This window comes from Theileria annulata, chromosome 1 (assembly GCF_000003225.4).
Source record: "Theileria annulata chromosome 1, complete sequence, *** SEQUENCING IN PROGRESS ***".
In the NCBI taxonomy this organism is placed as follows: domain Eukaryota; phylum Apicomplexa; class Aconoidasida; order Piroplasmida; family Theileriidae; genus Theileria; species Theileria annulata.
In genome coordinates, this window is record NC_011129.2 from 1,971,312 (window position 1) to 1,992,005 (window position 20,694).

The following is a 20,694-nucleotide window of genomic DNA, read 5'->3' on the forward strand; positions in this document are numbered from 1 at the left end:
ATAGGTTTGGTATTATAAAATGTGTAAATTGATTAATTTTAGCTTAAATTGACCCCCACACCTAGTTACACATTAGAAAACGACATCACATCAAGTGTTTACCATCAAGACAATATTATTCTCACTTGATTTATTTACACATCCGAATATTTTCAATATTTCCCACTTAATTTTTATAATTTCAATGTAAATTTATTTTTCAACTCAAATACTATTGATAAATGTGTAATATGGATAAATATTAGAAAATGGAACTGGGAGGTGGCTTTGTTTCAAATTTAAAAGCCAAAAATTTCCTAGGCTTTTTAAACCTTAGAAATGTAATATCTATCCACTATTACTATTATATTATAACTATATTATTGGCATTGAAGTATATTTTTAGGGCGTATTGGTAGTATCGTTTACACAAATATTATTTGGTGCTGGTCTTTATTGTACTCTTCATTACCTTCATCCAAGTCTTATGGGTGTAGCTTGGTTTCTACTACTCCTACATTTCATTACCGGAGCAATCGGGTAAGTCACTTATAAATCCCTTTTAATAATTATATACTTTAATATCCAATCATATCAATTATCATCTATATTTAGTAATTCTAGTTAGTGTGTAATGAATGATTGTTTAGATTGGTTTCAACTTTTACACGGAATTTGTTTTTGTATGTGTTATATTTGATATTGTTCGCTTTCTCATTGGTAGTGGTGTCCATGGTCGCTCTCGATATGGCTGAAATCGTTCACTTCTTCCCAAAAGCTCCTGAATTACATGTAATCTCTTATATAATTTAAAATCAATTATCGACTTTGTTTATTAGTGTAGTTATAGTTATAAACTATCATAGTTAATATGATTGTTTTAGGATTTTTCGTTATTGGGTTTTACGGCACCGTTTGTGACTCGTTTTAAGACACCGAATGCTTCAGTTTTGTTCCCGTTTAACTTTTTTAAACTTCCCAATGATACTACTGGAGTTTTGCCTCAGTTGCCACACTACGATGAAATGGTAGTCACAAAGTTTACAATGAGTCATGTTGACAAGCACAATCACAAACACTGCAATAAACGTGATAGTGCAAGATTTGATGATGATGTGAGTAGTGTTTTGGATAACTTGGATAATCCAGATGATCTAAAGGATTTAAGAAATGCACTCAAACAAAGACTTGGAGATAACAACACTAACAAAAATGGTAGTGGTGGTGTTGATAATTATAATGCGTATGATAATCCTGATGGAAAAGTTGGTGGTTCTAAAGATTTGAATTCTACGAAGCCGTCGACAAATGGTGTTAGTTCAGCTGGTGAGAAGTCAAAGGAATCTGATAGTTTTTATGACCATTTACCTTTTATGCCTCATCCTGGTGAGACTGAAGGTGAGTCTGAAGAGGTTTCTAAGGACGAATTCCCACCTGAAACAAATGATTTAACACCTGAAGGAAAGTCAGAAGTTGTTGTACTATATAAATTACAGAAACGATGTAACCAATTACTACTCAGCTATTTACTTACTACTATATACCCAATATATAGTTAGGGTTATAATAATTTTGTAGCATTTAAGTTTGCAGCATCTGCGGTGATATCGTTATTGGTTTTATTTTATTTGTATTCGTTTTGGATTGCTCTATCGTTTGGGTTAAGCAAGTGCTCAGTCATGGATGAACTCTCCGCAACCCCGGACCAATTCAGCCCATTAATCGATTAATCGCATTTCAAACTCGTTTATATCTTTCTAATCTATACTATTATATATACAATAGTATATAATATGTAACTTTGGGTATAGTCTTATGTAGTACTGACATCCTTTCTGGTGAGTGGAAATCCTACAGCAAGTAATATTTCATGACACATAAAATATTATAGAGTGCTGTAGACATCTTGGGTTTAGTTGACCAAGTATTCTGATTACCAAACATACAACAGTTAGCATTTTTGTGCTGTTCGTGCATGTCATTGGGGTCTGGATCTCCTGTATAGGTAGTAGTACCACTACTAGTGATGTTGTAGGTACCCAGACTATATGGCGTATGTTTACCACCTGTATCAGTAGTTCGTTTGAGTTTACAGTCACTACAGGTACTGCCACTGAGAGTGATATCCTGAGTGATGTTGAGACTCACATTGTAGGTTCCAGAAGTGAAATTACTATCTTCTTTAGAGAGGGTAAGGGTGAGACTATCACGAGTTAGATTATGAGTTCCGCCGCCAGTGATATCTCCACCGGAAGTTAGGACTAGTGTATTAGTATCACTACCTAAAGTTAGACTTTGTGCTTCAGTGGTGGCGGTTCCAGTCTTATATGCCGCTTTACTGATATTGAGAGTTATCGTATAAGTACCACCAGAATTAGAATAGCTTCCATTGGTGTTGCTGGTAAGTGTTATATCGCCATCTGCGGTAACTTCTTTGTGACTGCCTCCCCAGTTACCCATCCAGACATAGGGATCATAAATCCTTTGGCTTTTCATTATACCAACAATTACCATGAGTGTAGGAGAAACAATTTCCCAGCGAACCGCATTGGTATCAAGAGTTTCAGTGAGTATGTGACCAAAAGGAACAGTGGCAGGAGTAGTTGTACCAGTAATACTAATAGTCTTTCTATCAGTAGTTGTAAGAGTAATAGTATTCTTAGTACCCTTACCAGTAGGAGTACCCTCAGCCTGCTTAAAATTAGCAGGCTTGCCATCAGCCTCACCACCATCGGTTTTAATAGTAATACTAGGAGTATCACCCTCCTCAACCCTATTATAAATAGTTTTAGTACCCTTATTGTCAGTTATGGTGATTTTGGTGATATTAATAGCACTAAGATTCTCAGGTTTAAGATTGCCAGGATAAGAAACAGCACCATCATGATAAGTAATAACTTCTTTTTGAGTATTGAGAAAGTATCCATAGGCGAGAGTCCATACCAACTAGTACAATCAATAATGTTGAAATCATAGATGGTTTAGCTTCAGTACCAGAGAATCCTTCAGCAAATATATGACCATATCCAATAGTAACAGGAGCAGTTATAGGAGTACCAGTAGTAAGCTGCTTAGCCTGAAGTGTATCGAGTTTAAAAAAGTAAGTGATTTTAGTTTTACGATCAATGACTTGATAATAATTAGTATCAGCAGGATCCTGGGCAGTATTCTTAATTTCGTCAGCAATTTTCTCAGCATTCTTACCCGCAGGAATTTTAATAGCACCTTTCTTTTCCATCTTAGTACCAGTAGTAGTCTGATATTTGATAATAAGCGTATTGGTAGTACCCTCCCTAGTAGTATTAGTAGTATAAGTAATAGTACCATCAAAAGAAGCATCTGTACAGAATCCATAGGCCCAAGTCCACACTATAGCTGCTGCAAGGGATATTATGATTGCTACTAAAATGTCAATGAAGACAATTAGGAATACATAATCAGCTGTATTGGTAACATAACACTTCCATCAGTAGCTGTGAATCTCTACAATTCAAAGAGTATATTAATATAGCAGCAAGTGATATTTTAATGACTATTAGGATATCAAAAAAGTGCCAAAACCAATTATTGGCAAGATTATCAGGAGTTTCTTCTTCAACAGTGTTGCAGTTGAAGTCTCCTCTTCCTGGGTCTTTGGGTATGTGTTTGGATGGGTATTGTTTCCATCCGTTGATATTAAATGTTATTAGGAGGAAGTAAATGTCAGTACTTCTTAAAACTCGTTTCATTATTGAGACTTAGAGTTTGAGCATAGCCTGTAGCATTAGTGGGATCACGAGGAGTACTCTTGCTAGCACCAATCTTAAGAGTATCAGTAGTCTTTTGGAGATTGTTGTAGGCAGTCTGGGTGATAGTGAGATTACTAGTGGTAGAACCAGAAGTGATTGAGACATGAATTGTACCATCATTAGCGAGATTTAGGGTTCCACTTACACCACTGCTTTTACCAATACCACCTATGGTGAGTGGAGTGTCAATTTGTTGATCACTGGAGGTTACCACTATAATACCTGCAAGTTTAACAGGAGGACTACCACTAACACCACCTCCACTTAGAGTGCCAGTGGCATCAAGTTCTAGAACAGTATCCTTAGTGAGTTCAGGACTAGTGGTTTGGAGATCATTACTAGAGTTTTTGAGTATTTCTTCAGGTTTATACACATCATTGAAAGCATTCCATGCAGCCTCAACTGCTTTGTAAAGAGGTTCCTTATCATCGGTATAATTATTTTCTTGTCCCTTAACTGCATCGAATTTCCCACTGACAGTGTTGTATTGATTTCTAACCTCAGTGACCGGAGTAGTTAGTTGATCATCTCTAGCATCACCAAGTGCTGCGAGTGCCTGTCGAAGTCCATTTTTTTCATCTTGACCGACAGCATCTCTAAGACCTTGGGCAGCATTTCCATCAGCAGAACCAACTTTAGTGGCTAGTGCATCGGCCTCTTTATATAGTGTTTCGGCCAATCCTCGGAGTCCTTCGGTAGCAGTTGCACCAGCCTTATGCTTGAGTACTTTGGCAGCATCATCATCATTTTTCTTTACTGCAGTGTGAAGTTCATTGGCTTGAGTATGTAGTTCCTTTGCGAGTTTCCAAAGTCCTTCGGAATCACTTGTACCAGCTGCAGCACCAAGTTTGGTGGCTGCCGTTGTGAAAAGTATATTATCGAAAACTGCTTTCTGATCTATTTAAAGTTATATTTCTCACCACCACTAACATAAACTATCAACCGAATTAAAATGTTAGAAAGTTTAACCACTGACTAACTATAGAAGGAACTATGATCCAGTAGAACTTTTCACGTCTAGGTTTAAATGTGTCATTAATATGAGGTAGATTGGTAACAGTGATGTCTTTTTTGTCGCTGCCGCCGGTGCCAGCTTTGATTTCGATGGTGGATTTGACGTCTTTGAACTTTTGGGCATCAACAACATTATCACTTCTTTGGAGTGCAGTAGCCCTTGTGGCCACCTCATTTGCAAACTCCTTGATGAGTGCCTTACAAAGTGTTTGGAAGTCGGTCTTGACATTGGTCCAGGCACCTTCAACCGCTTTGACCAATTGTTGAGGAGTACCTAGTACTGATGATTGTGTTGATCCTAGTTTTTGTTTGTATGTCTTTTCTTTTTCTAGTTTATCGAACGCTTCTTTGACCTTCTTGAATGCTTCTATTACTGCTATGGCCTTATCGTGATCAGTAGCAGCATTTTGTAGTGCGGTTGCCTTCTGTTGGAGGCCACCACTATTGCCGGCTGCTGTAGCTAGAGCTGTGGCTTGACGACTAACTGCAGCAAGTGCACCATCCTTAGGTAGGTTATCGGCTGCTCCTTTAAGTGCTTCGGCCTCCTGGGCTAGTGATGTGGCTGCATTCTGGACATCACCACCAGTACTAGCTTGTTGTTCAGCAGTGGAACTAAGTGCTTGGGCCGCAGTCTCGAGTTCTTTGGCTTTCGCTTTTATTTCATAGGATGTTCAGTTAGAGGAATCCGAAAAGCCTGTAGTTAAAGCTGTTGATAGTGCTTGCACAGTTCTGAAGAAACACTACGATACCATGCTCAATGTAACTAAGGCAAAACAACTTAAGGGTAAAGCTTATGATATTCTAAGTGATGCCCAAACACTAAATGAGAATGCCAACTCACTAGAAGGTGTAGCTCAGGGTACTACTGCTACTTCTGACGAGGCACTTAAACAAAAAGCTGGTAATGATGATAGAACACCTGGTACACTAAGATACTTGGCCAAGGAACTATATGATGCAGCCAATGCCCTATCCGGTGCAGTTAGCTCTGGTGATGATAGTGCTGCCAGTAGTCTTGCCACCGAAGTTGGTGCTAGTGAAGGCACTGTAGGTAAACTTCGTGAGAAACTCAAAGAACTTGCTGCTGCTAGTGGTGAACTAACTACTCCGGCCACTGAGGTTAGAAATGCATACGACACAGTCAGCGGTGCATTCAAAGCAGTTCAGGAACAAAATAATCCTCCACATAATAAATATAAAGACCATCAAAATGAGTATCAAGCAGTTGTTTCTGCATGGGAGGCTTTCAATAAAGTTTATAATGCTGATCTCAAAAAACTTGCCAAGGATCTTAAGAATGCTGTAGGAGAAACTACCAGCTCTGGTCTCCAACAGGCGCTCTCTAATCTCAATACCATTGGCACTACTCAAAATGCCGAAGATGTAATCAAGAAGTTCAACGAAGTAGCTGGTAAATACAAAGCTGTAAAGGCTCTTGAATCTACATATCAAGCCATTATTGATACTAAATCTCATTATGACAATGTTTTATCTAAATTCACTGATCTTCAACGAGCCACCAAACTTAAAGCTGAAGCTACCAATCTATCCGGAAAGGCCCAGTCGCTTTCCACTAAAGCCGGTGAACTATACACTGCACTAAGTGGTCAAACTGTTGCTCAAGCTAAAGTCACAGCCCTGAAAAATGCCGCTAGTAAACCTAGTCCTGAAAATGAGAAGGGTCTTAAACAGTTACTCGTAGAGCTTAATAATCTTAGAGGCTCTGCACTAGTTGCTAAGGCCAAAGAGGTCACTATTAAGTTTGAAGGCTTTAGTCCAGATTCGGTTCAATCCACGTACAACGCTGTGAAAAATAATGATAAGGCTAAACAACAAGTATCTCAATTTGGCGCTGTTAAATCTGCATTCAAAGCACTTCAGACTGAGTATAATAAGGGAAAATGGAAAAATATTTCTCTCAGGTCTACAGTTTAGGCACCTCATGCCAACGGACTCACTTCTAAAGCCAACGCTATAGAGACTAAGGCCAACTCACTTAAAGCCACTGCAAGTGATCAATCTACCAGTGAACTTACTTCCACATATCAGACTGATCTCGAAACGGGTGGTAAAGCTCAAGGTGGACTCAAGACTAAAGCCAGAACATTGCCGACTAAGGCCTCATTACTTCACAATGCAGCCCAAGCAATAGTCACTGAGGCTGCTAAGCCTAATAGTCCACTTGCTACACTTAATGCTCAAGCCCGAGAACTTAAGACAGCAGCCGGTACTACAGGTACTGGTCTATATGATGCTGCAGGAAAACTAGCTACTAAAGCTCAAACTTATGCTGGTACTGATGCTAGTGGTGAGGCCACTAATGTCATAACCGCATTTGAAAACGTTGAAACCAATTACAATCTACTAATGAAACTAGCTGGTGATAGTAAACTAACCAATGATGATAAGGTCACCGCTGTTATAAAGGCCTACCTTGAGGTTAAGAACACCTATTACCAAATGCTCATCCGTTATAGGATCCAAAAGAAGGCCGAACCATTTTACAGTGCGGCCAATGCACTTAAAGATGCTGCTAAGGCTCAGACTAGTCAACCACAAACTCCACTTGGAAAACTTCAAGGTGCTGCCGGTCCTGAAATGGATACTCTAGTTCGTACAGCCGAAACTCTTAAAGGTATTGAGCTAGGTACAGATGACTCTAACATCGTACAGAAGTACCTTGCTGTGGCAGACGAATATGGAAAACTGTCATCCAAGAAAGAGTTCAAAGACGCATCAAGTGAACGTGAGGTTCAAGAAGTCACCAAAGCATTTGAGGCCCTTCAGAATTCCTATGTAAATGTCATTAGACTTAGGGTCCAAGAATTAGCAAACCTGGCCGAAACCCTTAAAAATAAAGCCACTGAAGCTAACAGTGTTTCTGGACTTGATGGTAAAGCCACTGCTCTCAGAGATGCAGCCAGTCAAGATCAAAATGGCCTAAAACAGAAAGCAGACTTACTGGTTAAAGCTATCAATTCCGGTCAACCTACCTATGAAAAGGCCACTGATGTCATAAAACAATTCGTCAAGGTCAAGGAAGCATATGAAGCACTAGAAAACCAAGCTAAATACCAACAGCTACTAGACAAGGCCAAAGAACAAATAGCAGAAGGTCAACCACTATCAGATGGTGATGAACAAAATGTCAAAAACGTTGATGATGCCTACAACGATCTCAAGAAACTATATGACAAGATTCTAAAGTTTGCAAAGGTCAAATACTACTCCGAACAACTACACAGTGCAGCCAGTGGTGGTAATGCGGAGAATGTCATTAATAACTTCAATTCACTAGTTGATTCCTACAGTAAACTAGGTACTAATAAGTCCATAGTTAAAACTCAATTCACTGATCTTCAGAAAGTGTATTCTGAAGCTATATATTTTTATAAGAAATGTGTCCTGGCATGGACCTCCATAATTACGAATTGGTTAAACTTCCTGACATTTGTAATCCTGTTGATAGTTTTTGTTACTGGTGGTGATGATCCAGGACGTAGCGGTTGTGAAGGAACTGCTTCTGCTGCTCCTCAGACTATCAATAGTGTTAAACTAGCCATCTCAGGTAGTACCCATACAATAACCCTCAGTGATGGTGGCAACACTAATGGTACTCTAACCCATACCAGTGAGAAGGCTATCACTCTCAAGGGCAGTGGTACTGGTACCCTAACCATCAAACTTCCTGGTGGTGAAATAAAACTCACCCAACTAACCATCAGTGGTAATACTCTGACCATCAAAAACGGTTCTAGGGTATCTGTTACCAAAGATGATGATACGAAAATTAAACTCCAACAATCCGGAGGTGCTACCCTTAATAGCAACCAACTGACTCTCGAAAAAGATGAAGATGGTGGTCGAGATGCTGCCAACATCTCTGGTCAAAGTACTGTTACTCTAGATTACGGCACTGGGGGTGGACATATCACAATCAATGGTAGTGCCATCAGTGATCTCAGGAAATACGAACCATCTTTATCACCACAATACTTCGACGGTGCTACTACTTTCAGATTCAAGAAATGGTCTGAATACCCTGCTGGCAAGTTCTATCTTGGATTTAATATCCTGATGGTTATTAAGATATCTCTTGCAGGTATATTCATATACTCACTTCATTATAAAGACTCTAACATTTCTCGTGCTATCGTTAACCAACCCAAGATGTCCACAGCACTCAGTATTTTATTTTATATGTGTCATGGAAGTCATTGAGGTTATATTTGACACTAGCGATGATGGTGCCAGTTAGAGTACCATTACCACTATCGTATGTGAGTGTTCCTTCGATAACACCTTCGAGGGTGAGAGTATTGTTGTCATTGTTGAGTGTCAGACTGGTATTTTCACCGCCGCCATCGGATGTTTTACCAGGAGCTAGTTTTAGAGTAAGGTTGGTAGGTTTACCATCATCACTGGCAACGAGAGTTAGTGTCTTATATTTATCTTCATTGGGACCAATAGTTACAGTACCACTAGGAAGACCTGTTTGAGTGAGACTATTGCTGGTGAATTTTAGTTCATGAATGTTTTTGAGACCACTACTAGGATTGGAGACTGTCTTTGTGGTGGTTATTGAACCAGTGGCTGTGAGAGTATTACCAGCACCACCTGCGAGTTTGAGGGTAACTTCTCCTAATTTTAGAGTTAGATTGATGGTGGCATCACTAGATTGGCCTTTGATACTAGTGATGTCAGCTGATTGATCACCGACTTCATATATGACCGTTTGAACAGTAGTAGCACCACCACTAGTATTTTGGAATGTTAGAGTATGACTAGTTTCAAGTTGGGTGAGGTTAAGAGTGGCTTTTATAACAGAGCAACTTCATCACTGGGCATGTCGGAGTCTATAATTAAGTGAATATATAAAGATATAGGCGAGAGAGATCTTAAGTGAAATAAGAATGTCAAAAAAGTGCCAGATCCAACCATGAACAGGAGTACCAGCATCTTCGTAGTGTTTCCATCCGCCCATACTAAATGTTGATAGGAGGAATTTGGTTGATGGAGACCAGTATGGTCACATAGTAAAAATTGAAGGACCAATGATGGACCAGAACTTCCAATTCTTGTTTTCTTCAGTAAGGCTAGCACCATCGATGATACCTTTGAGAGCCTCCCAGTCATTTTTGACAGCAGATTGTTCAGTTGGAGCTTTGTCGTAGGCTTTTCCGAATGCTTCATATTTTTCTTTGAAGGCTTTGGCAGTAGTAACAGTCTTAGTACTATTGAGTGTATCAGCTGCACCACTTAGTTGTTCGGCTGGATCTTTAAGTGCACCATTACCAGCCCTAGTACTTATTGATGAGGCATAGCCCTGTATTGCGCTGGCCTTATTCATGATAGCTCTTATTACTGGCCCACCATTGAATAGTTTCTGAAATAGGTCAATAATGTTACCCAGTAACATACTTGGTAGACACCATAAAAATATAAAAGTTTATAACTGACAATTATGATTAAAATAAAAAACATTTAGGTAAGGTAATTAAGTGGGTTCTTCTTCTTGGCTTGGACCATTGCTATTCCCTCCACAAAGTCCTCGTGATCTAACTCTGTTGCTCCTCTACGTAACGCGACCATTCCAGCCTCTATGCACACGGCCTACAAATTAGTCAAAATATCTACTAAATGATTTAAAAACAAACTTTAAGTTGTGCTCCATTGAAATTTTCAGTAGATCTTGACAATTCCATATAATTTGTATCCTTGTGGACATTCATTTTCCTCGAATGTATTTGTAATATATGAGCTCTAGCCTCTAATACACACATTAATATACAGTATTAAACAGAATTAGACAAAAGTTAATGGTGGCTAATGTGTATACCTTCGTTTGGATGTGGAAGTTCGATTTTACGGTCAAGTCTGCCGGATCTAAGTAGTGCAGGATCAAGTGTGTATGGTCGGTTAGTTGCAGCGATAACTTTGACCTTGTCATCAGTGCTAAACCCATCAAGCTGGTTCAGAAGTTCCAACATTGTTCTCTGAACCTCACGGTCACCAGATAACTCACTATCAAATCTCTTCGTACCAATTGCATCTATCTCATCTAACACATTTTAACAAACATTTTACCAATACAATAGTTAACTATATAGTAATTTTATGTTGGGTACCTATGAATATAATGGTTGGGGCCTTTTCTTTAGCGAGATTAAAGGCATCTCTGACCATCTTCGCACCATCCCCAATGAACATTTGGACCAATTGTGGTCCAGCAAGTTTCAAAAAGGTAGCTTTTGTCTGGAAATAGAATGTTATGGTTCAGAAAATACCTGAGCTGCACATGCTCTGGCTAGTAGAGTTTTACCAGTTCCAGGTGGTCCATGCATTAATATACCTACATATATGTTAAACTGTGTAAAAAATACCTTTTGGTGGTTTTATACCTATTTTCTCAAATTTCTCTTTATGCGTTATTGGTAATACTATACAATTATTAAATGTTATATAGTAAAAATTAAGTACTGTTATATTGTAAAAATATGAAATAAGTTATAGAAATAGTGGAATACCAATAGCTTCAATGAGTTCTTGAATTTGTTTATCGAGTCCTCCGATGTCTGAATAATCTTCTGTTGGCTTTTCGCAGACTTCCATAGCTTTAACACGGTTATCATATTCTGGTGGAAGTTTATCCAAAACCAAATAACTGTCCTTATTTACACCTACCAACTCCCCTGGCTTCAACTCAGTATGTGGTATCAATCCAATAACAGGTAAATATATCGTCTAATCATTAGTTATAGACTTAGCATTACTTAATATATATAATTAAGGACGGAAACCTGTCTTGTGGAGGTTTTAATAACAAGTGATTTGCCTTTTGGTCTCGATTCTAAGTTCTGTGCTGAACCATATTCCTCCTCATACTCCTCATCCATATCCAATAACTACAACACAAATTTAATACTATAATACAAATAAAATAATTAATAGGTATATAATTTAGTATATAGTTGTGGATATATATGTTATCACGAGTTAAGAAAATGGAATAATTAGTAAATAAGATAAAAGTTTACCTCAACAACATTTGCAACGAGATAGGGAAGTTGTTTGTTTAATTGTATCTTTTCTAAATTATCTTTTATACGCTCTTGGGCCATTTTTTGTTGCGATTTAAGCCTGGTGTGTTCGCTCTTCAGAATCTTCACCTCCGCGTCAATCATGTTGATACGAGCCCTGACGTCAGCGTCACTTAAGAGGCAAACTTCTGATAAATCTATTGGCTCCTCATTTGAGGCCATATTATCACTTTTCTCCCACTTCCACAATTTGACTACCAAAAAGAATAATTAAAATAATTAAGATATGGGATTAAAGTTTTTAACAAAAAATAAATAATAAAATCACTGGAATCACAATTAATTAATTAAATTAATAATGAAGAACTTTCATTCAGTTCCAACACTATAATATTTCATTGTTTTCTACACATTTATTAGTTAGATTTACATTTTAATGGTGAATTAATATTATTTTATTATCATGATTATTTTTTAATAGTTTTTTTAATTTTTTAATTTTACCCCTAATTCAACACCTAAAACTCTGACCACGATGTATTTAGTGTTTGAGTGTTGATAATGGAAGTTGAAGGTGAATCTTTGGATTGGATTCGTTGTATGAATTCACAGTTAAAGTCACCTGGGACCTATATCGCAAACCGTTTGGAGTCTGTTTCTTTGGAACAGCTCCAGCGGGAATTCTCTTCACTTTTACTCACTAGTCAGTCTCATGGATCCTCTCTTCTATCCTCAGCCTTCTCTAACGCGTCCACTCACAATGATCATCTGAAGAAGATTATCATGTCAATGTGGCCCTTGAAGGAGAAAGTTACTTCTTCCTACGAAGTTTTAAAGAACATTAGGGACCAGAACACAAACATAATCAACTCTGTAAATTCTCTGTTAAATAGACTAAATATAGTACTATATAGCAAAAAGGCTTTATCGACTCTAATTAAAGCTAATCAAATATTTCAAACACTTTGTAGTGAATTATTACACACATTCTCACCATTAGATTTGGATAATTATGGTTACAAACTATTAAATGATGTAAGTAAATTTTCTAATTATACACTAACTGACGTGCGTAACGACACTAAGCTATCAAATGATGTTGTAAAAGTATTAAAGCTAATAGAAATTGTTAACAAAAATGTATATAAAGTTAATAGTATAATCCACAATATTGAAGGATATAACTTGGAATCAAGTTGGCTATTATTACAATTTGCTCCAAGAGAACTACAGAGAGTTCTTTCATTAATTGAAGAGTTCAAGACTTATGACACAAAGTTGGTTCAATTACTACAGAACCATCAGATATCCAGCGAATATGAAACTTGTTTACAGTATATTATTACTAACCATTTTTCAATAAACATAGGTACCACACACTATTAACTAACATAATATTGATTATTGTAAATAAGTATAATAATGTATTAGGTATTGAGTATGGAAAATTAGGAGTTGAATTATCAGTGAAGAGATTGGAGGAGGATGTTAAAGCTGTTAGGAAGTCACTAATAACACTAATTGAAGTGTGCTCAAACATAGCTTTTACTAGGTTATACAAACTGTATACTGAGTTGAATGAGATGAATATGATAATTGATAGCGATGGAGTAGATGGAGTGAGAATTAGAGCCGAAATTGACAAGTATTTGTCAGCACTGGTGTATACCATTAAAGGCTTCAAACTACTAAATAATGATCTAACACCTATTTTGTACATTTTTAATGAAACCTTTTTAACACCATATTCTAACATTAGTAAAACTGATAGTACAGATAAACAATTTGATGCAGTAAATTTAGACGTGATAGGGTATGAGGAAAGCGGTAATTTTGGTAGTTTTGTAGATTGGGTTGAGTTTGTGATTTTCAACCCTCAAAAGAGTGTTTTAATACAATTTCTAAATGAATTGTCAAATTCACTTGGTGATGAGAGTTTTAAGAGTTTGTGTATTTTGGACCCTGTGGCACGTTGGATTTTTAGCCTTGTGGAGGACTCGTTTTCGTTTATTTTTACCCCCATTTACCCGGAACATTATAGAGCAAATTATTTATCATTTGAACGTCTTTTGACACTCATTGAGTCCAATTCAGATACAAGTTTAAGGCATTTGCTAAAGTGGCGTGCAACTCCAGTACCTTACTCATATTCTACACGTTTTTGCTTCAACGTAATCACAAACAGTTTTCTAGATAATGTTTTTTCAGTGGTTAATTCTGAGCTCCAAAAACACCACGAACTTGACGGTAACTTTTATAGACTCGGAGATAAAACCTTTTATCTCACGTCGAGCCTAACAGTTTATAAACAAATGAATGAACTGTTTGATGAAAAGTGTATGTTTAATCATTTGTTCCCCCAACATCTAAAGTCGTTTTCTGATATAGTCAAGTTATATCTCAATCATGTTGAATCGTTTATAACTCATATGGAAATGAGTAATAATAAACCCGAGTTGAATACACCAAGTAAATCAGTTCTAGATGGAAGTAAGGGTTTGAGTGGAGTGAAGGATTTTCATGGCGGAAGTGGATTACAGGGAGGAAAAGGATCTAATGGAGGATTTCTGTGGTCTTCAGGACTCTCATTTGCATATTCAGCCTATGTACTTCATGACATAATTGAAGTGTTAAACTCGCTAGCTGTAAGTGAGTTGGGAAGATGTAAATTTGACAGTTTAAGGAATGAAATTACATTTGAAGGGTTTGGCTCAGTTTCGAAACTAACTCTAAAAGTATGCTCAATGCCTTTAGAATTGTACTTGAAAAGGAAGGACAACAGTGTGGATCTGAGTCAGTTATGGGAAAATTCACTTAAACAGGATGAAATATGTTTTAAAGGCGGATCAGACGAAGATTTGAAGTCGTTGGTAAAGTTTACAGTAAAGGCAATGTTACTATTATTAGAATTTATCAATAATATTAATGATAACATCAACTTCATCAAAGACAAACTTGTAACTCACAACTATTATTATTTGTAATTATTAGTAGTTTAGTGTTAAGATGTTAATGAATGATTTTAGTCTCAGTATATTGTGAGTTCATTGTACAATAGTTCAAAATGCAGTTTACAATTCATACAATCACTCTCATCCAAATTCAGATCCTCAAATCTACAAGTTATTCTTACACATCACTATATGTAGTTAATATTATAATTATATAGTTAATATTATAATTATATAGTTAGGATATTAGTATATAATATGATAGGAGAAGAATGAAGTGAGTGATTATGTGAAATTTTTGGTGGCACCAATTTGTTCATTTAACGAGTTTACGCAGGAAATACTCTCCAAGGTAAGAGTCGTATTTTTAAAAATGTGTAGGAAGTGATAAAGGACATAATGGTGAAAACGATACAGCTGGTTTCCTCGGATTACATATCACATGTATTTTCTGAAATTTTAATGCAGTTTAGATCTCAGGGCTTGTAAACTCAGTTGAGACGCTAAACGCTTCTCTGATGAACCCGAAACACATTTCAATCAGCGAATACTCAGAAAGCTTTTTAATCGTAGACGTTGAAATGCTAAAGAAGCAAATCTCAAGAGTAAGCAAAAATGAAATAAATTGTACCCTAGGATATTGAGGAGTTTTATGAAACCTGCAAACACAAATTCCATGTCGATAAATCAGACTGTAACTCACTCGAACTCTTACTACAGTTTAAATAATTTTTTACACAACATATTTGTTGAAATATTCGTAATTATAGTAATTCTAGTTGATATTATGGTTATTATGATAGTGATGGTGGTGTGAAGTTTAGTTTTAGAGTTGTCGAATTGTTACATGAATTGGAGAAAATAAAGTGTCAAAATTTTAGATAAATGGCGGAAAGGAATTCTGGAGCGTAAAACCCTTTTAATGTTAATAATTTTTTAGGAAGGTCACATTTAAAATCGTTTTGGCTTCAGACGCAAACCAGCCTTATAAAGTGTAAGAATCTCGTTATCTACAACACATAATACTTATAATTATGTATATTTTGTGTTAATGCTTCATTAGTTTGTCAGTTCCTGAACAGGCGCCTTTTTCCGCAGTAATCAAGTTCGCAGCTGAAGAGGTTTCCCAGTTACAACATCATTTTTTAGTTTAGGCTTAACCCAGCAACTTGCGCAATTATTACCAACGACGGCGTCGGCATAAACCCAACCCAAACTGCAGGTTTCAACTACACATCTTTAGCATTTTGTTTAAACCCACATTAACTATCCTAAACCCATAAATAGTCCCTAAAAATTTTCATAGGCGGAGTGTTTCTTAAGTATGGCTCTAATTTGAGGCTAATTCCCAGAGATAGAGTTGGATTTTAATACTAATGTAGTCTATACACCAACATACATTATACTATTTCTATTACACATACATAAGTGTATAATAAAATTATTCATCATCTTGTGGATAATTTTCGAGGTTGAGTACCAAGCACTTTGATGTGCATAAGGGGTGAGAACGATAGACTCCAATTAGTCTCTGAGCCTTTGAAAACAGCTTATCCTTAAGTGAGATTATGATTACTTGGAACGTGCTTTCCATCAAGAACTTAGTAAGATTTTTCAACTTTACTGAATCAATGTTTGCGTCAATTTCATCTAAAACAACAAAAGGCGAGTCTCTGTAATTGTGGAGTGAAAGTAAGAGCGCGATTGAAGACAATGCCTTCTCACCTCCGCTTTGAAGGTTTATGTTCAAATATTTTTTCATGGGTGGGATTGTATTGTACCTTATGGCCCTGTTAAATGGCTCTGAATCAGACCCAGAAGTTACATCGTCAAGGGTCAAAAATGCTTGACCTTCTGCTCCTTCTTCATTTTGGGACAATTTTCCGTAAATTGGACCCAAATTTTCCTTCACTGCTTGGAAACAGTGAATGAACAACCCTGATCTTTCACGCCTTATTTTTTCAAAATCCGATTCCAACTTCACCAACTGTACCTTAACTTCTTCAATTTCCTTATCCAAAGACGATAATTCTGAACTTGTAGACTCAATTTTACCTTCCAAATCACTGTATGATCTCAGGTTCATCAAAGATTTCTGCAAACTACCAAGTGTCTCTGTCAACAAATTATACTCAGATTCCAAATCCGTTAATTTGTTTGAATACTTTGGAAACTCGTCAGCATTTGACAGTAATGGAAACTCCAATACAATTCGTTCCATTTCTTCTTCTAAATTTATGGTTTCAGTTTGTGATTTGGGAGTAATTGAGAATCTTAAGGGCAAATTATGTACTTTACAGTACTCTGTCAACGCAATAGATTGAGTATAGAGTTGATGTATTTCTTCCTTCATTAGGTTTATCTCCTGTAAGGCATCAAACTTGTTAATGTCATCAGTATTCGTAAGTTTCTTTAACTCTTCGTTACAGGCGTTAACTTCAGTTACATAACCTTCTAACGTCTGTTTTAGTGATGCTATTTCAGACTGAACTGACTCAATTCCGTCACACGATGACAAATTATTCTCCTTCAAACCAGCTAACTGGGTTTTAACCAACGTTAACTCAGATTTCAACTCACTCAATTTCTTATTTACAGCCTCGATTTTACGCTCCAACTCCAATAAGTCTGTCTGGTATCTGGTCAGAGTTACGTTTTTCCCTTTTAAACTATCATTTATTTTGTTAAATTTATCATCTCTTGACATTGCTAATTCATATACATTTGATACCCCAAACTTATCATTCAGTGGTGCAAAATGTTCAGCTTTCATCTTTTCCAACTGTTCATTCTCACGTGATAACTTGCTTTCCAACTCATTTACATTATCTTCTAAACCTTTCAACTCTGTTGATAATTTGTTAGACTCGTTTGAAAATTCTCTCTTTTGTAAATCCAACGTCTCTTTATGTTTTTTTAAATATTCTAATTTCGTTGTTAAAATCTGTAAATTTCTCTTGTACCTTTCGACCTTATCGTAACCGCTTGAAAGCTCAGTTTCAATCTTTTTACTCTCATCTGAATTGAACTGTAACTCCTTTTCAACTTCATTTAGTAAACTGTTGTACTTGTTATATTTGTTTAACTCTAGTTCCATCTCACTGTTTTTAATGTTAAAATTTGACCCAACTATTATTGTTCTATTCCTTGTTATCATTTGCCCTTTCAAAGTCACTATGTTAAACTGTAAATTTCCTCCTTCAACTCTGTTCTGTCTTAAACTTATCACTCTCTCTGCTTCATCTAAATTATCCACAATCACAGTGTCTCCCACCAAATACTCAAACAAATCACTACCTACACTGCTATCTGTAGGTTCAATTAAATCAATTGCGAATGCATAATTGAGTTTAGTGAACCTTCTCAATAGTTGTGACACTTGTCTTCTAGTGTTTGATTTATCTGATTTAAGTCTTTGGAGTGAGATGAAATCCCTTTTTTCTGCCTTTTTCTGCTTAAGAAATTCAATACACTTTGAAATAGTTTGGTAATCTTTGGTCACTATTGCATGCGCTCTATAACCCAGCGACGCCATTACTGCTGTTGAATACACCTCATTTGTCAGCTCGAATAGTGACAAGACCTCTCCAAACACTCCTGATACTGACTTTACCATCTCATTATTCATTGCTGACCTCTTAAACTTGTGATTAAACTCACTTTTTAACACACTTAATGAATTTACCTTCTGGCTAAAATTTTCCTTTTTATTCTCTAATTCAACTTTATTTTCCTCTAATTTCTCCTTTCTTAGCTTCAACCCATTCAAATTACGTTGTAAATCGTCCAATGATACTCTGAAATCCCTCATTTTCGATTCCGATTCCTCGATCAATTCTGTATACTTTACTAAATTCCCCACCACTTGGTCCTCCTGTGTTTTAATTCCCTTCAATCTACTTCTCACCTATACATTAATTGATTAATGCTAGATAGATAATAAATTAGTTCAAAAATCTTGGTAAATTAGATATGCTGTAATAGTTAGGAATAATACTGATTTGAGTTTTGTTGTGAATTGGTTAATATTATTTTGAATTATCTTAATATTAGCTTTATTATTTGATGTTAATGAGTTGAAATCTTTGAGGTAGTTATTAAATTCATCCATCTGTGACATTGTAAGTGTAAATGAATCTTTCTGTGATAACTCTAATTCTTCGTTTAGTGACTTGATTTCAGACTCAAGTTCTCTTTTAGCTCTTTTCAATTCATCATACTGTGAGTTCAGGTCTGCCAAATCATCGGTACTTGATTTAATTACTGACTCCAAGCTATCAACTTTATTCTCTAGTGAAATTTTGTTAGAGAAGAAGTCCGTCATTGAGTTGCGCATATCATTGAGTATTTGTGTTTTCTGCTGAATTTGTCTGTTCAGCTTCCCTTGCTCATAGTACAAATTAGCTAACTTCTCCTCGAATTCGTTTTTCAACTTATTGGTCTTCTCATATCTCTTCACCACTTCTTTATACTCATTTCTACATAAAATTTATACTTTAATTAGTTATAATTTTATTTAATTATTATAATGATTACAATAATGAAAAGTATTTGTTGGTTGAGGTTTTGAATTTGCTTTCTAGGATTTGAAATTGACAAACATTTTTATTCACCAACGTTTCGTTCTAAATTAATTTTCAGTTTTTATAATTAAATTCTATTTATTATATTTTAATTTTTACATAGTTTTCTAATATTTTGTGGTATTTCTTATTAGTAGAGTCCATGGTTTTAAGCTGTTTCAACTCGTTGTTCAGATTCTTCTTCTTCAATAACAAATTCTTATAATCCATCCTCATCTTCTCCACCTTTTCCTTTATATAATCATACGGTTTCTCATACAATGCTCTATATAATTTAAGAATATACAATTATATAATTATGTATAGTTATATATATGTGGTCAAGATATAAATATAATATACGATCCAGAAATGGTTTCGAATAATTTGGTAAGTTCTAAAGGCGTTCTTGAGATGATATCATTTACTGAACCCTGAAATATTAATCCAGTTGAACCCAGCGTATTTATTTTATATTCATGCAATGCTTCAGTATATCCTTTAAATGTTATCACCTATACACATAATCATTCATATTCCTCTTATTGCATATAATTATCTGTATGGTGCTATAGTTACTATAATAATTAATGAACTCACATTATTATTATATATATATGAGATGTGTCCATTTGGGTTAATTACGCGTTTGAATACTGAGAAATCAGTATCACCTTTGAGTGTGAGTGCAACATAGGCGAATCTTTTGTCCAGCGGATCTGATGGGTCTGGAACTTTGTTTATCAGATCTCTGAGGTTACTTCCTCTCAGTGTTGAAGTTCTTATACACAGTACAAACGATATTGCGTCCATTAAATTAGATTTTCCTAAAACATTAGACATAAATGGGTTTAAAATTACCTGAGCCATTAGGGCCTATTACTGCGTTAAATGAGGCAAATTTGTCTATTAGAACTGTTCCAAAGTAGCTCTTAAAGTTGTGGAGTTCAATTGCGTGGATTGTTCCTCTTTTAAGACTCTGATCTGAGGATGAATGGAATGAGCTTAACTCATATCGTCTAGTTTGTCCCAAATTCAGCCCATTTTTATCAGAAAAACTGAGTAAATTACTATCGGTTTGCAGGGAATGTACCGACTCAACAACTTCTGTTGCATTATCAGATAAGTCTGAAGACCCTGAAAAAAAGCTGTCTGTATCTAACCCGTTTGAAACACCCATTTCTCAGAAAATATTTAGTATTAATCAGCTCTTTAACAATTTAACTTTTAGAAAGAATTACTCATGGTGTGTATGATGTTGTATTGAAATTTAGTATAAAAAATGGAGAACATTTGATTCTAAATTCCTTTCAAACTTCCACAAAAATATACACCCTTTAAATATTTTTATTCATTAAAA

General features: G+C 36.0%; 10 protein-coding genes across 10 annotated transcripts, besides 9 other annotated features; 4 read left to right on the forward strand and 6 right to left on the reverse strand.

Annotated features, from left to right (window-relative positions):
• The first annotated feature begins 248 nt into the window (after positions 1 to 248).
• Positions 249 to 374: a sequence feature (Signal anchor predicted for TA21370 by SignalP 2.0 HMM (Signal peptide probability 0.010, signal anchor probability 0.843) with cleavage site probability 0.003 between residues 42 and 43).
• TA21370 (uncharacterized protein) lies at positions 249 to 1,538 on the forward strand (the record flags this gene model as incomplete). The annotated part of the gene is made up of 4 exons (XM_949340.1): positions 249 to 320; positions 386 to 519; positions 630 to 771; positions 864 to 1,538. 4 exons carry the CDS (start codon positions 249 to 251, stop codon positions 1,536 to 1,538), a joined length of 1,023 nt encoding a protein of 340 aa, XP_954433.1.
• Positions 306 to 320: a sequence feature (3 probable transmembrane helices predicted for TA21370 by TMHMM2.0 at aa 20-42, 52-71 and 78-100).
• Positions 386 to 439: a sequence feature (3 probable transmembrane helices predicted for TA21370 by TMHMM2.0 at aa 20-42, 52-71 and 78-100).
• Positions 467 to 519: a sequence feature (3 probable transmembrane helices predicted for TA21370 by TMHMM2.0 at aa 20-42, 52-71 and 78-100).
• Positions 630 to 636: a sequence feature (3 probable transmembrane helices predicted for TA21370 by TMHMM2.0 at aa 20-42, 52-71 and 78-100).
• Positions 655 to 723: a sequence feature (3 probable transmembrane helices predicted for TA21370 by TMHMM2.0 at aa 20-42, 52-71 and 78-100).
• Positions 1,539 to 1,830: 292 nt separating the features above from the next.
• TA21375 (uncharacterized protein) lies at positions 1,831 to 3,217 on the reverse strand (the record flags this gene model as incomplete). The annotated part of the gene is made up of 2 exons (XM_949341.1): positions 1,831 to 2,879; positions 2,923 to 3,217. 2 exons carry the CDS (start codon positions 3,215 to 3,217, stop codon positions 1,831 to 1,833), a joined length of 1,344 nt encoding a protein of 447 aa, XP_954434.1.
• A 464-nt stretch (positions 3,218 to 3,681) lies between these two features.
• TA21380 (uncharacterized protein) lies at positions 3,682 to 5,010 on the reverse strand (the record flags this gene model as incomplete). The annotated part of the gene is made up of 2 exons (XM_949342.1): positions 3,682 to 4,664; positions 4,776 to 5,010. The coding sequence occupies 2 exons, from the start codon at positions 5,008 to 5,010 to the stop codon at positions 3,682 to 3,684; spliced, it is 1,218 nt and encodes a 405-aa protein (XP_954435.1).
• A 521-nt stretch (positions 5,011 to 5,531) lies between these two features.
• Positions 5,532 to 6,716, forward strand: TA21385 (uncharacterized protein; the record flags this gene model as incomplete). The annotated part of the gene is made up of 1 exon (XM_949343.1): positions 5,532 to 6,716. One exon carries the CDS (start codon positions 5,532 to 5,534, stop codon positions 6,714 to 6,716), a length of 1,185 nt encoding a protein of 394 aa, XP_954436.1.
• A 432-nt stretch (positions 6,717 to 7,148) lies between these two features.
• Positions 7,149 to 9,002, forward strand: TA21390 (Theileria parva Tpr-related protein, putative; the record flags this gene model as incomplete). Its single annotated transcript, XM_949344.1, has 1 exon — positions 7,149 to 9,002. One exon carries the CDS (start codon positions 7,149 to 7,151, stop codon positions 9,000 to 9,002), a length of 1,854 nt encoding a protein of 617 aa, XP_954437.1.
• Positions 8,190 to 8,258: a sequence feature (2 probable transmembrane helices predicted for TA21390 by TMHMM2.0 at aa 348-370 and 563-585).
• Positions 8,835 to 8,903: a sequence feature (2 probable transmembrane helices predicted for TA21390 by TMHMM2.0 at aa 348-370 and 563-585).
• TA21395 (uncharacterized protein) lies at positions 8,965 to 9,765 on the reverse strand (the record flags this gene model as incomplete). The annotated part of the gene is given in 2 exon segments (XM_949345.1): positions 8,965 to 9,613; positions 9,623 to 9,765. Coding segments are annotated over 2 exon segments (792 nt in total).
• Positions 9,655 to 9,723: a sequence feature (1 probable transmembrane helix predicted for TA21395 by TMHMM2.0 at aa 15-37).
• A 45-nt stretch (positions 9,766 to 9,810) lies between the features above and the next one.
• TA21400 (uncharacterized protein) lies at positions 9,811 to 10,200 on the reverse strand (the record flags this gene model as incomplete). Its single annotated transcript, XM_949346.1, has 1 exon — positions 9,811 to 10,200. The coding sequence occupies one exon, from the start codon at positions 10,198 to 10,200 to the stop codon at positions 9,811 to 9,813; it is 390 nt and encodes a 129-aa protein (XP_954439.1).
• A 65-nt stretch (positions 10,201 to 10,265) lies between these two features.
• On the reverse strand, positions 10,266 to 12,043 carry TA21405 (226S proteasome regulatory particle, putative; the record flags this gene model as incomplete). Its single annotated transcript, XM_949347.1, has 9 exons — positions 10,266 to 10,394; positions 10,439 to 10,551; positions 10,621 to 10,842; positions 10,910 to 11,036; positions 11,069 to 11,133; positions 11,165 to 11,221; positions 11,309 to 11,525; positions 11,582 to 11,686; positions 11,819 to 12,043. The coding sequence occupies 9 exons, from the start codon at positions 12,041 to 12,043 to the stop codon at positions 10,266 to 10,268; spliced, it is 1,260 nt and encodes a 419-aa protein (XP_954440.1).
• A 339-nt stretch (positions 12,044 to 12,382) lies between these two features.
• On the forward strand, positions 12,383 to 16,038 carry TA21410 (uncharacterized protein; the record flags this gene model as incomplete). Its single annotated transcript, XM_949348.1, has 9 exons — positions 12,383 to 13,190; positions 13,253 to 14,778; positions 14,848 to 14,943; positions 15,038 to 15,124; positions 15,154 to 15,216; positions 15,246 to 15,377; positions 15,409 to 15,491; positions 15,713 to 15,766; positions 15,927 to 16,038. 9 exons carry the CDS (start codon positions 12,383 to 12,385, stop codon positions 16,036 to 16,038), a joined length of 2,961 nt encoding a protein of 986 aa, XP_954441.1.
• Positions 16,039 to 16,213: 175 nt separating this feature from the next.
• TA21415 (SMC (structural maintenance of chromosome) protein (type 1), putative) lies at positions 16,214 to 20,514 on the reverse strand (the record flags this gene model as incomplete). Its single annotated transcript, XM_949349.1, has 7 exons — positions 16,214 to 18,679; positions 18,770 to 19,250; positions 19,309 to 19,397; positions 19,455 to 19,620; positions 19,698 to 19,849; positions 19,935 to 20,161; positions 20,196 to 20,514. The coding sequence occupies 7 exons, from the start codon at positions 20,512 to 20,514 to the stop codon at positions 16,214 to 16,216; spliced, it is 3,900 nt and encodes a 1,299-aa protein (XP_954442.1).
• Between the last annotated feature and the right edge of the window lie 180 nt (positions 20,515 to 20,694).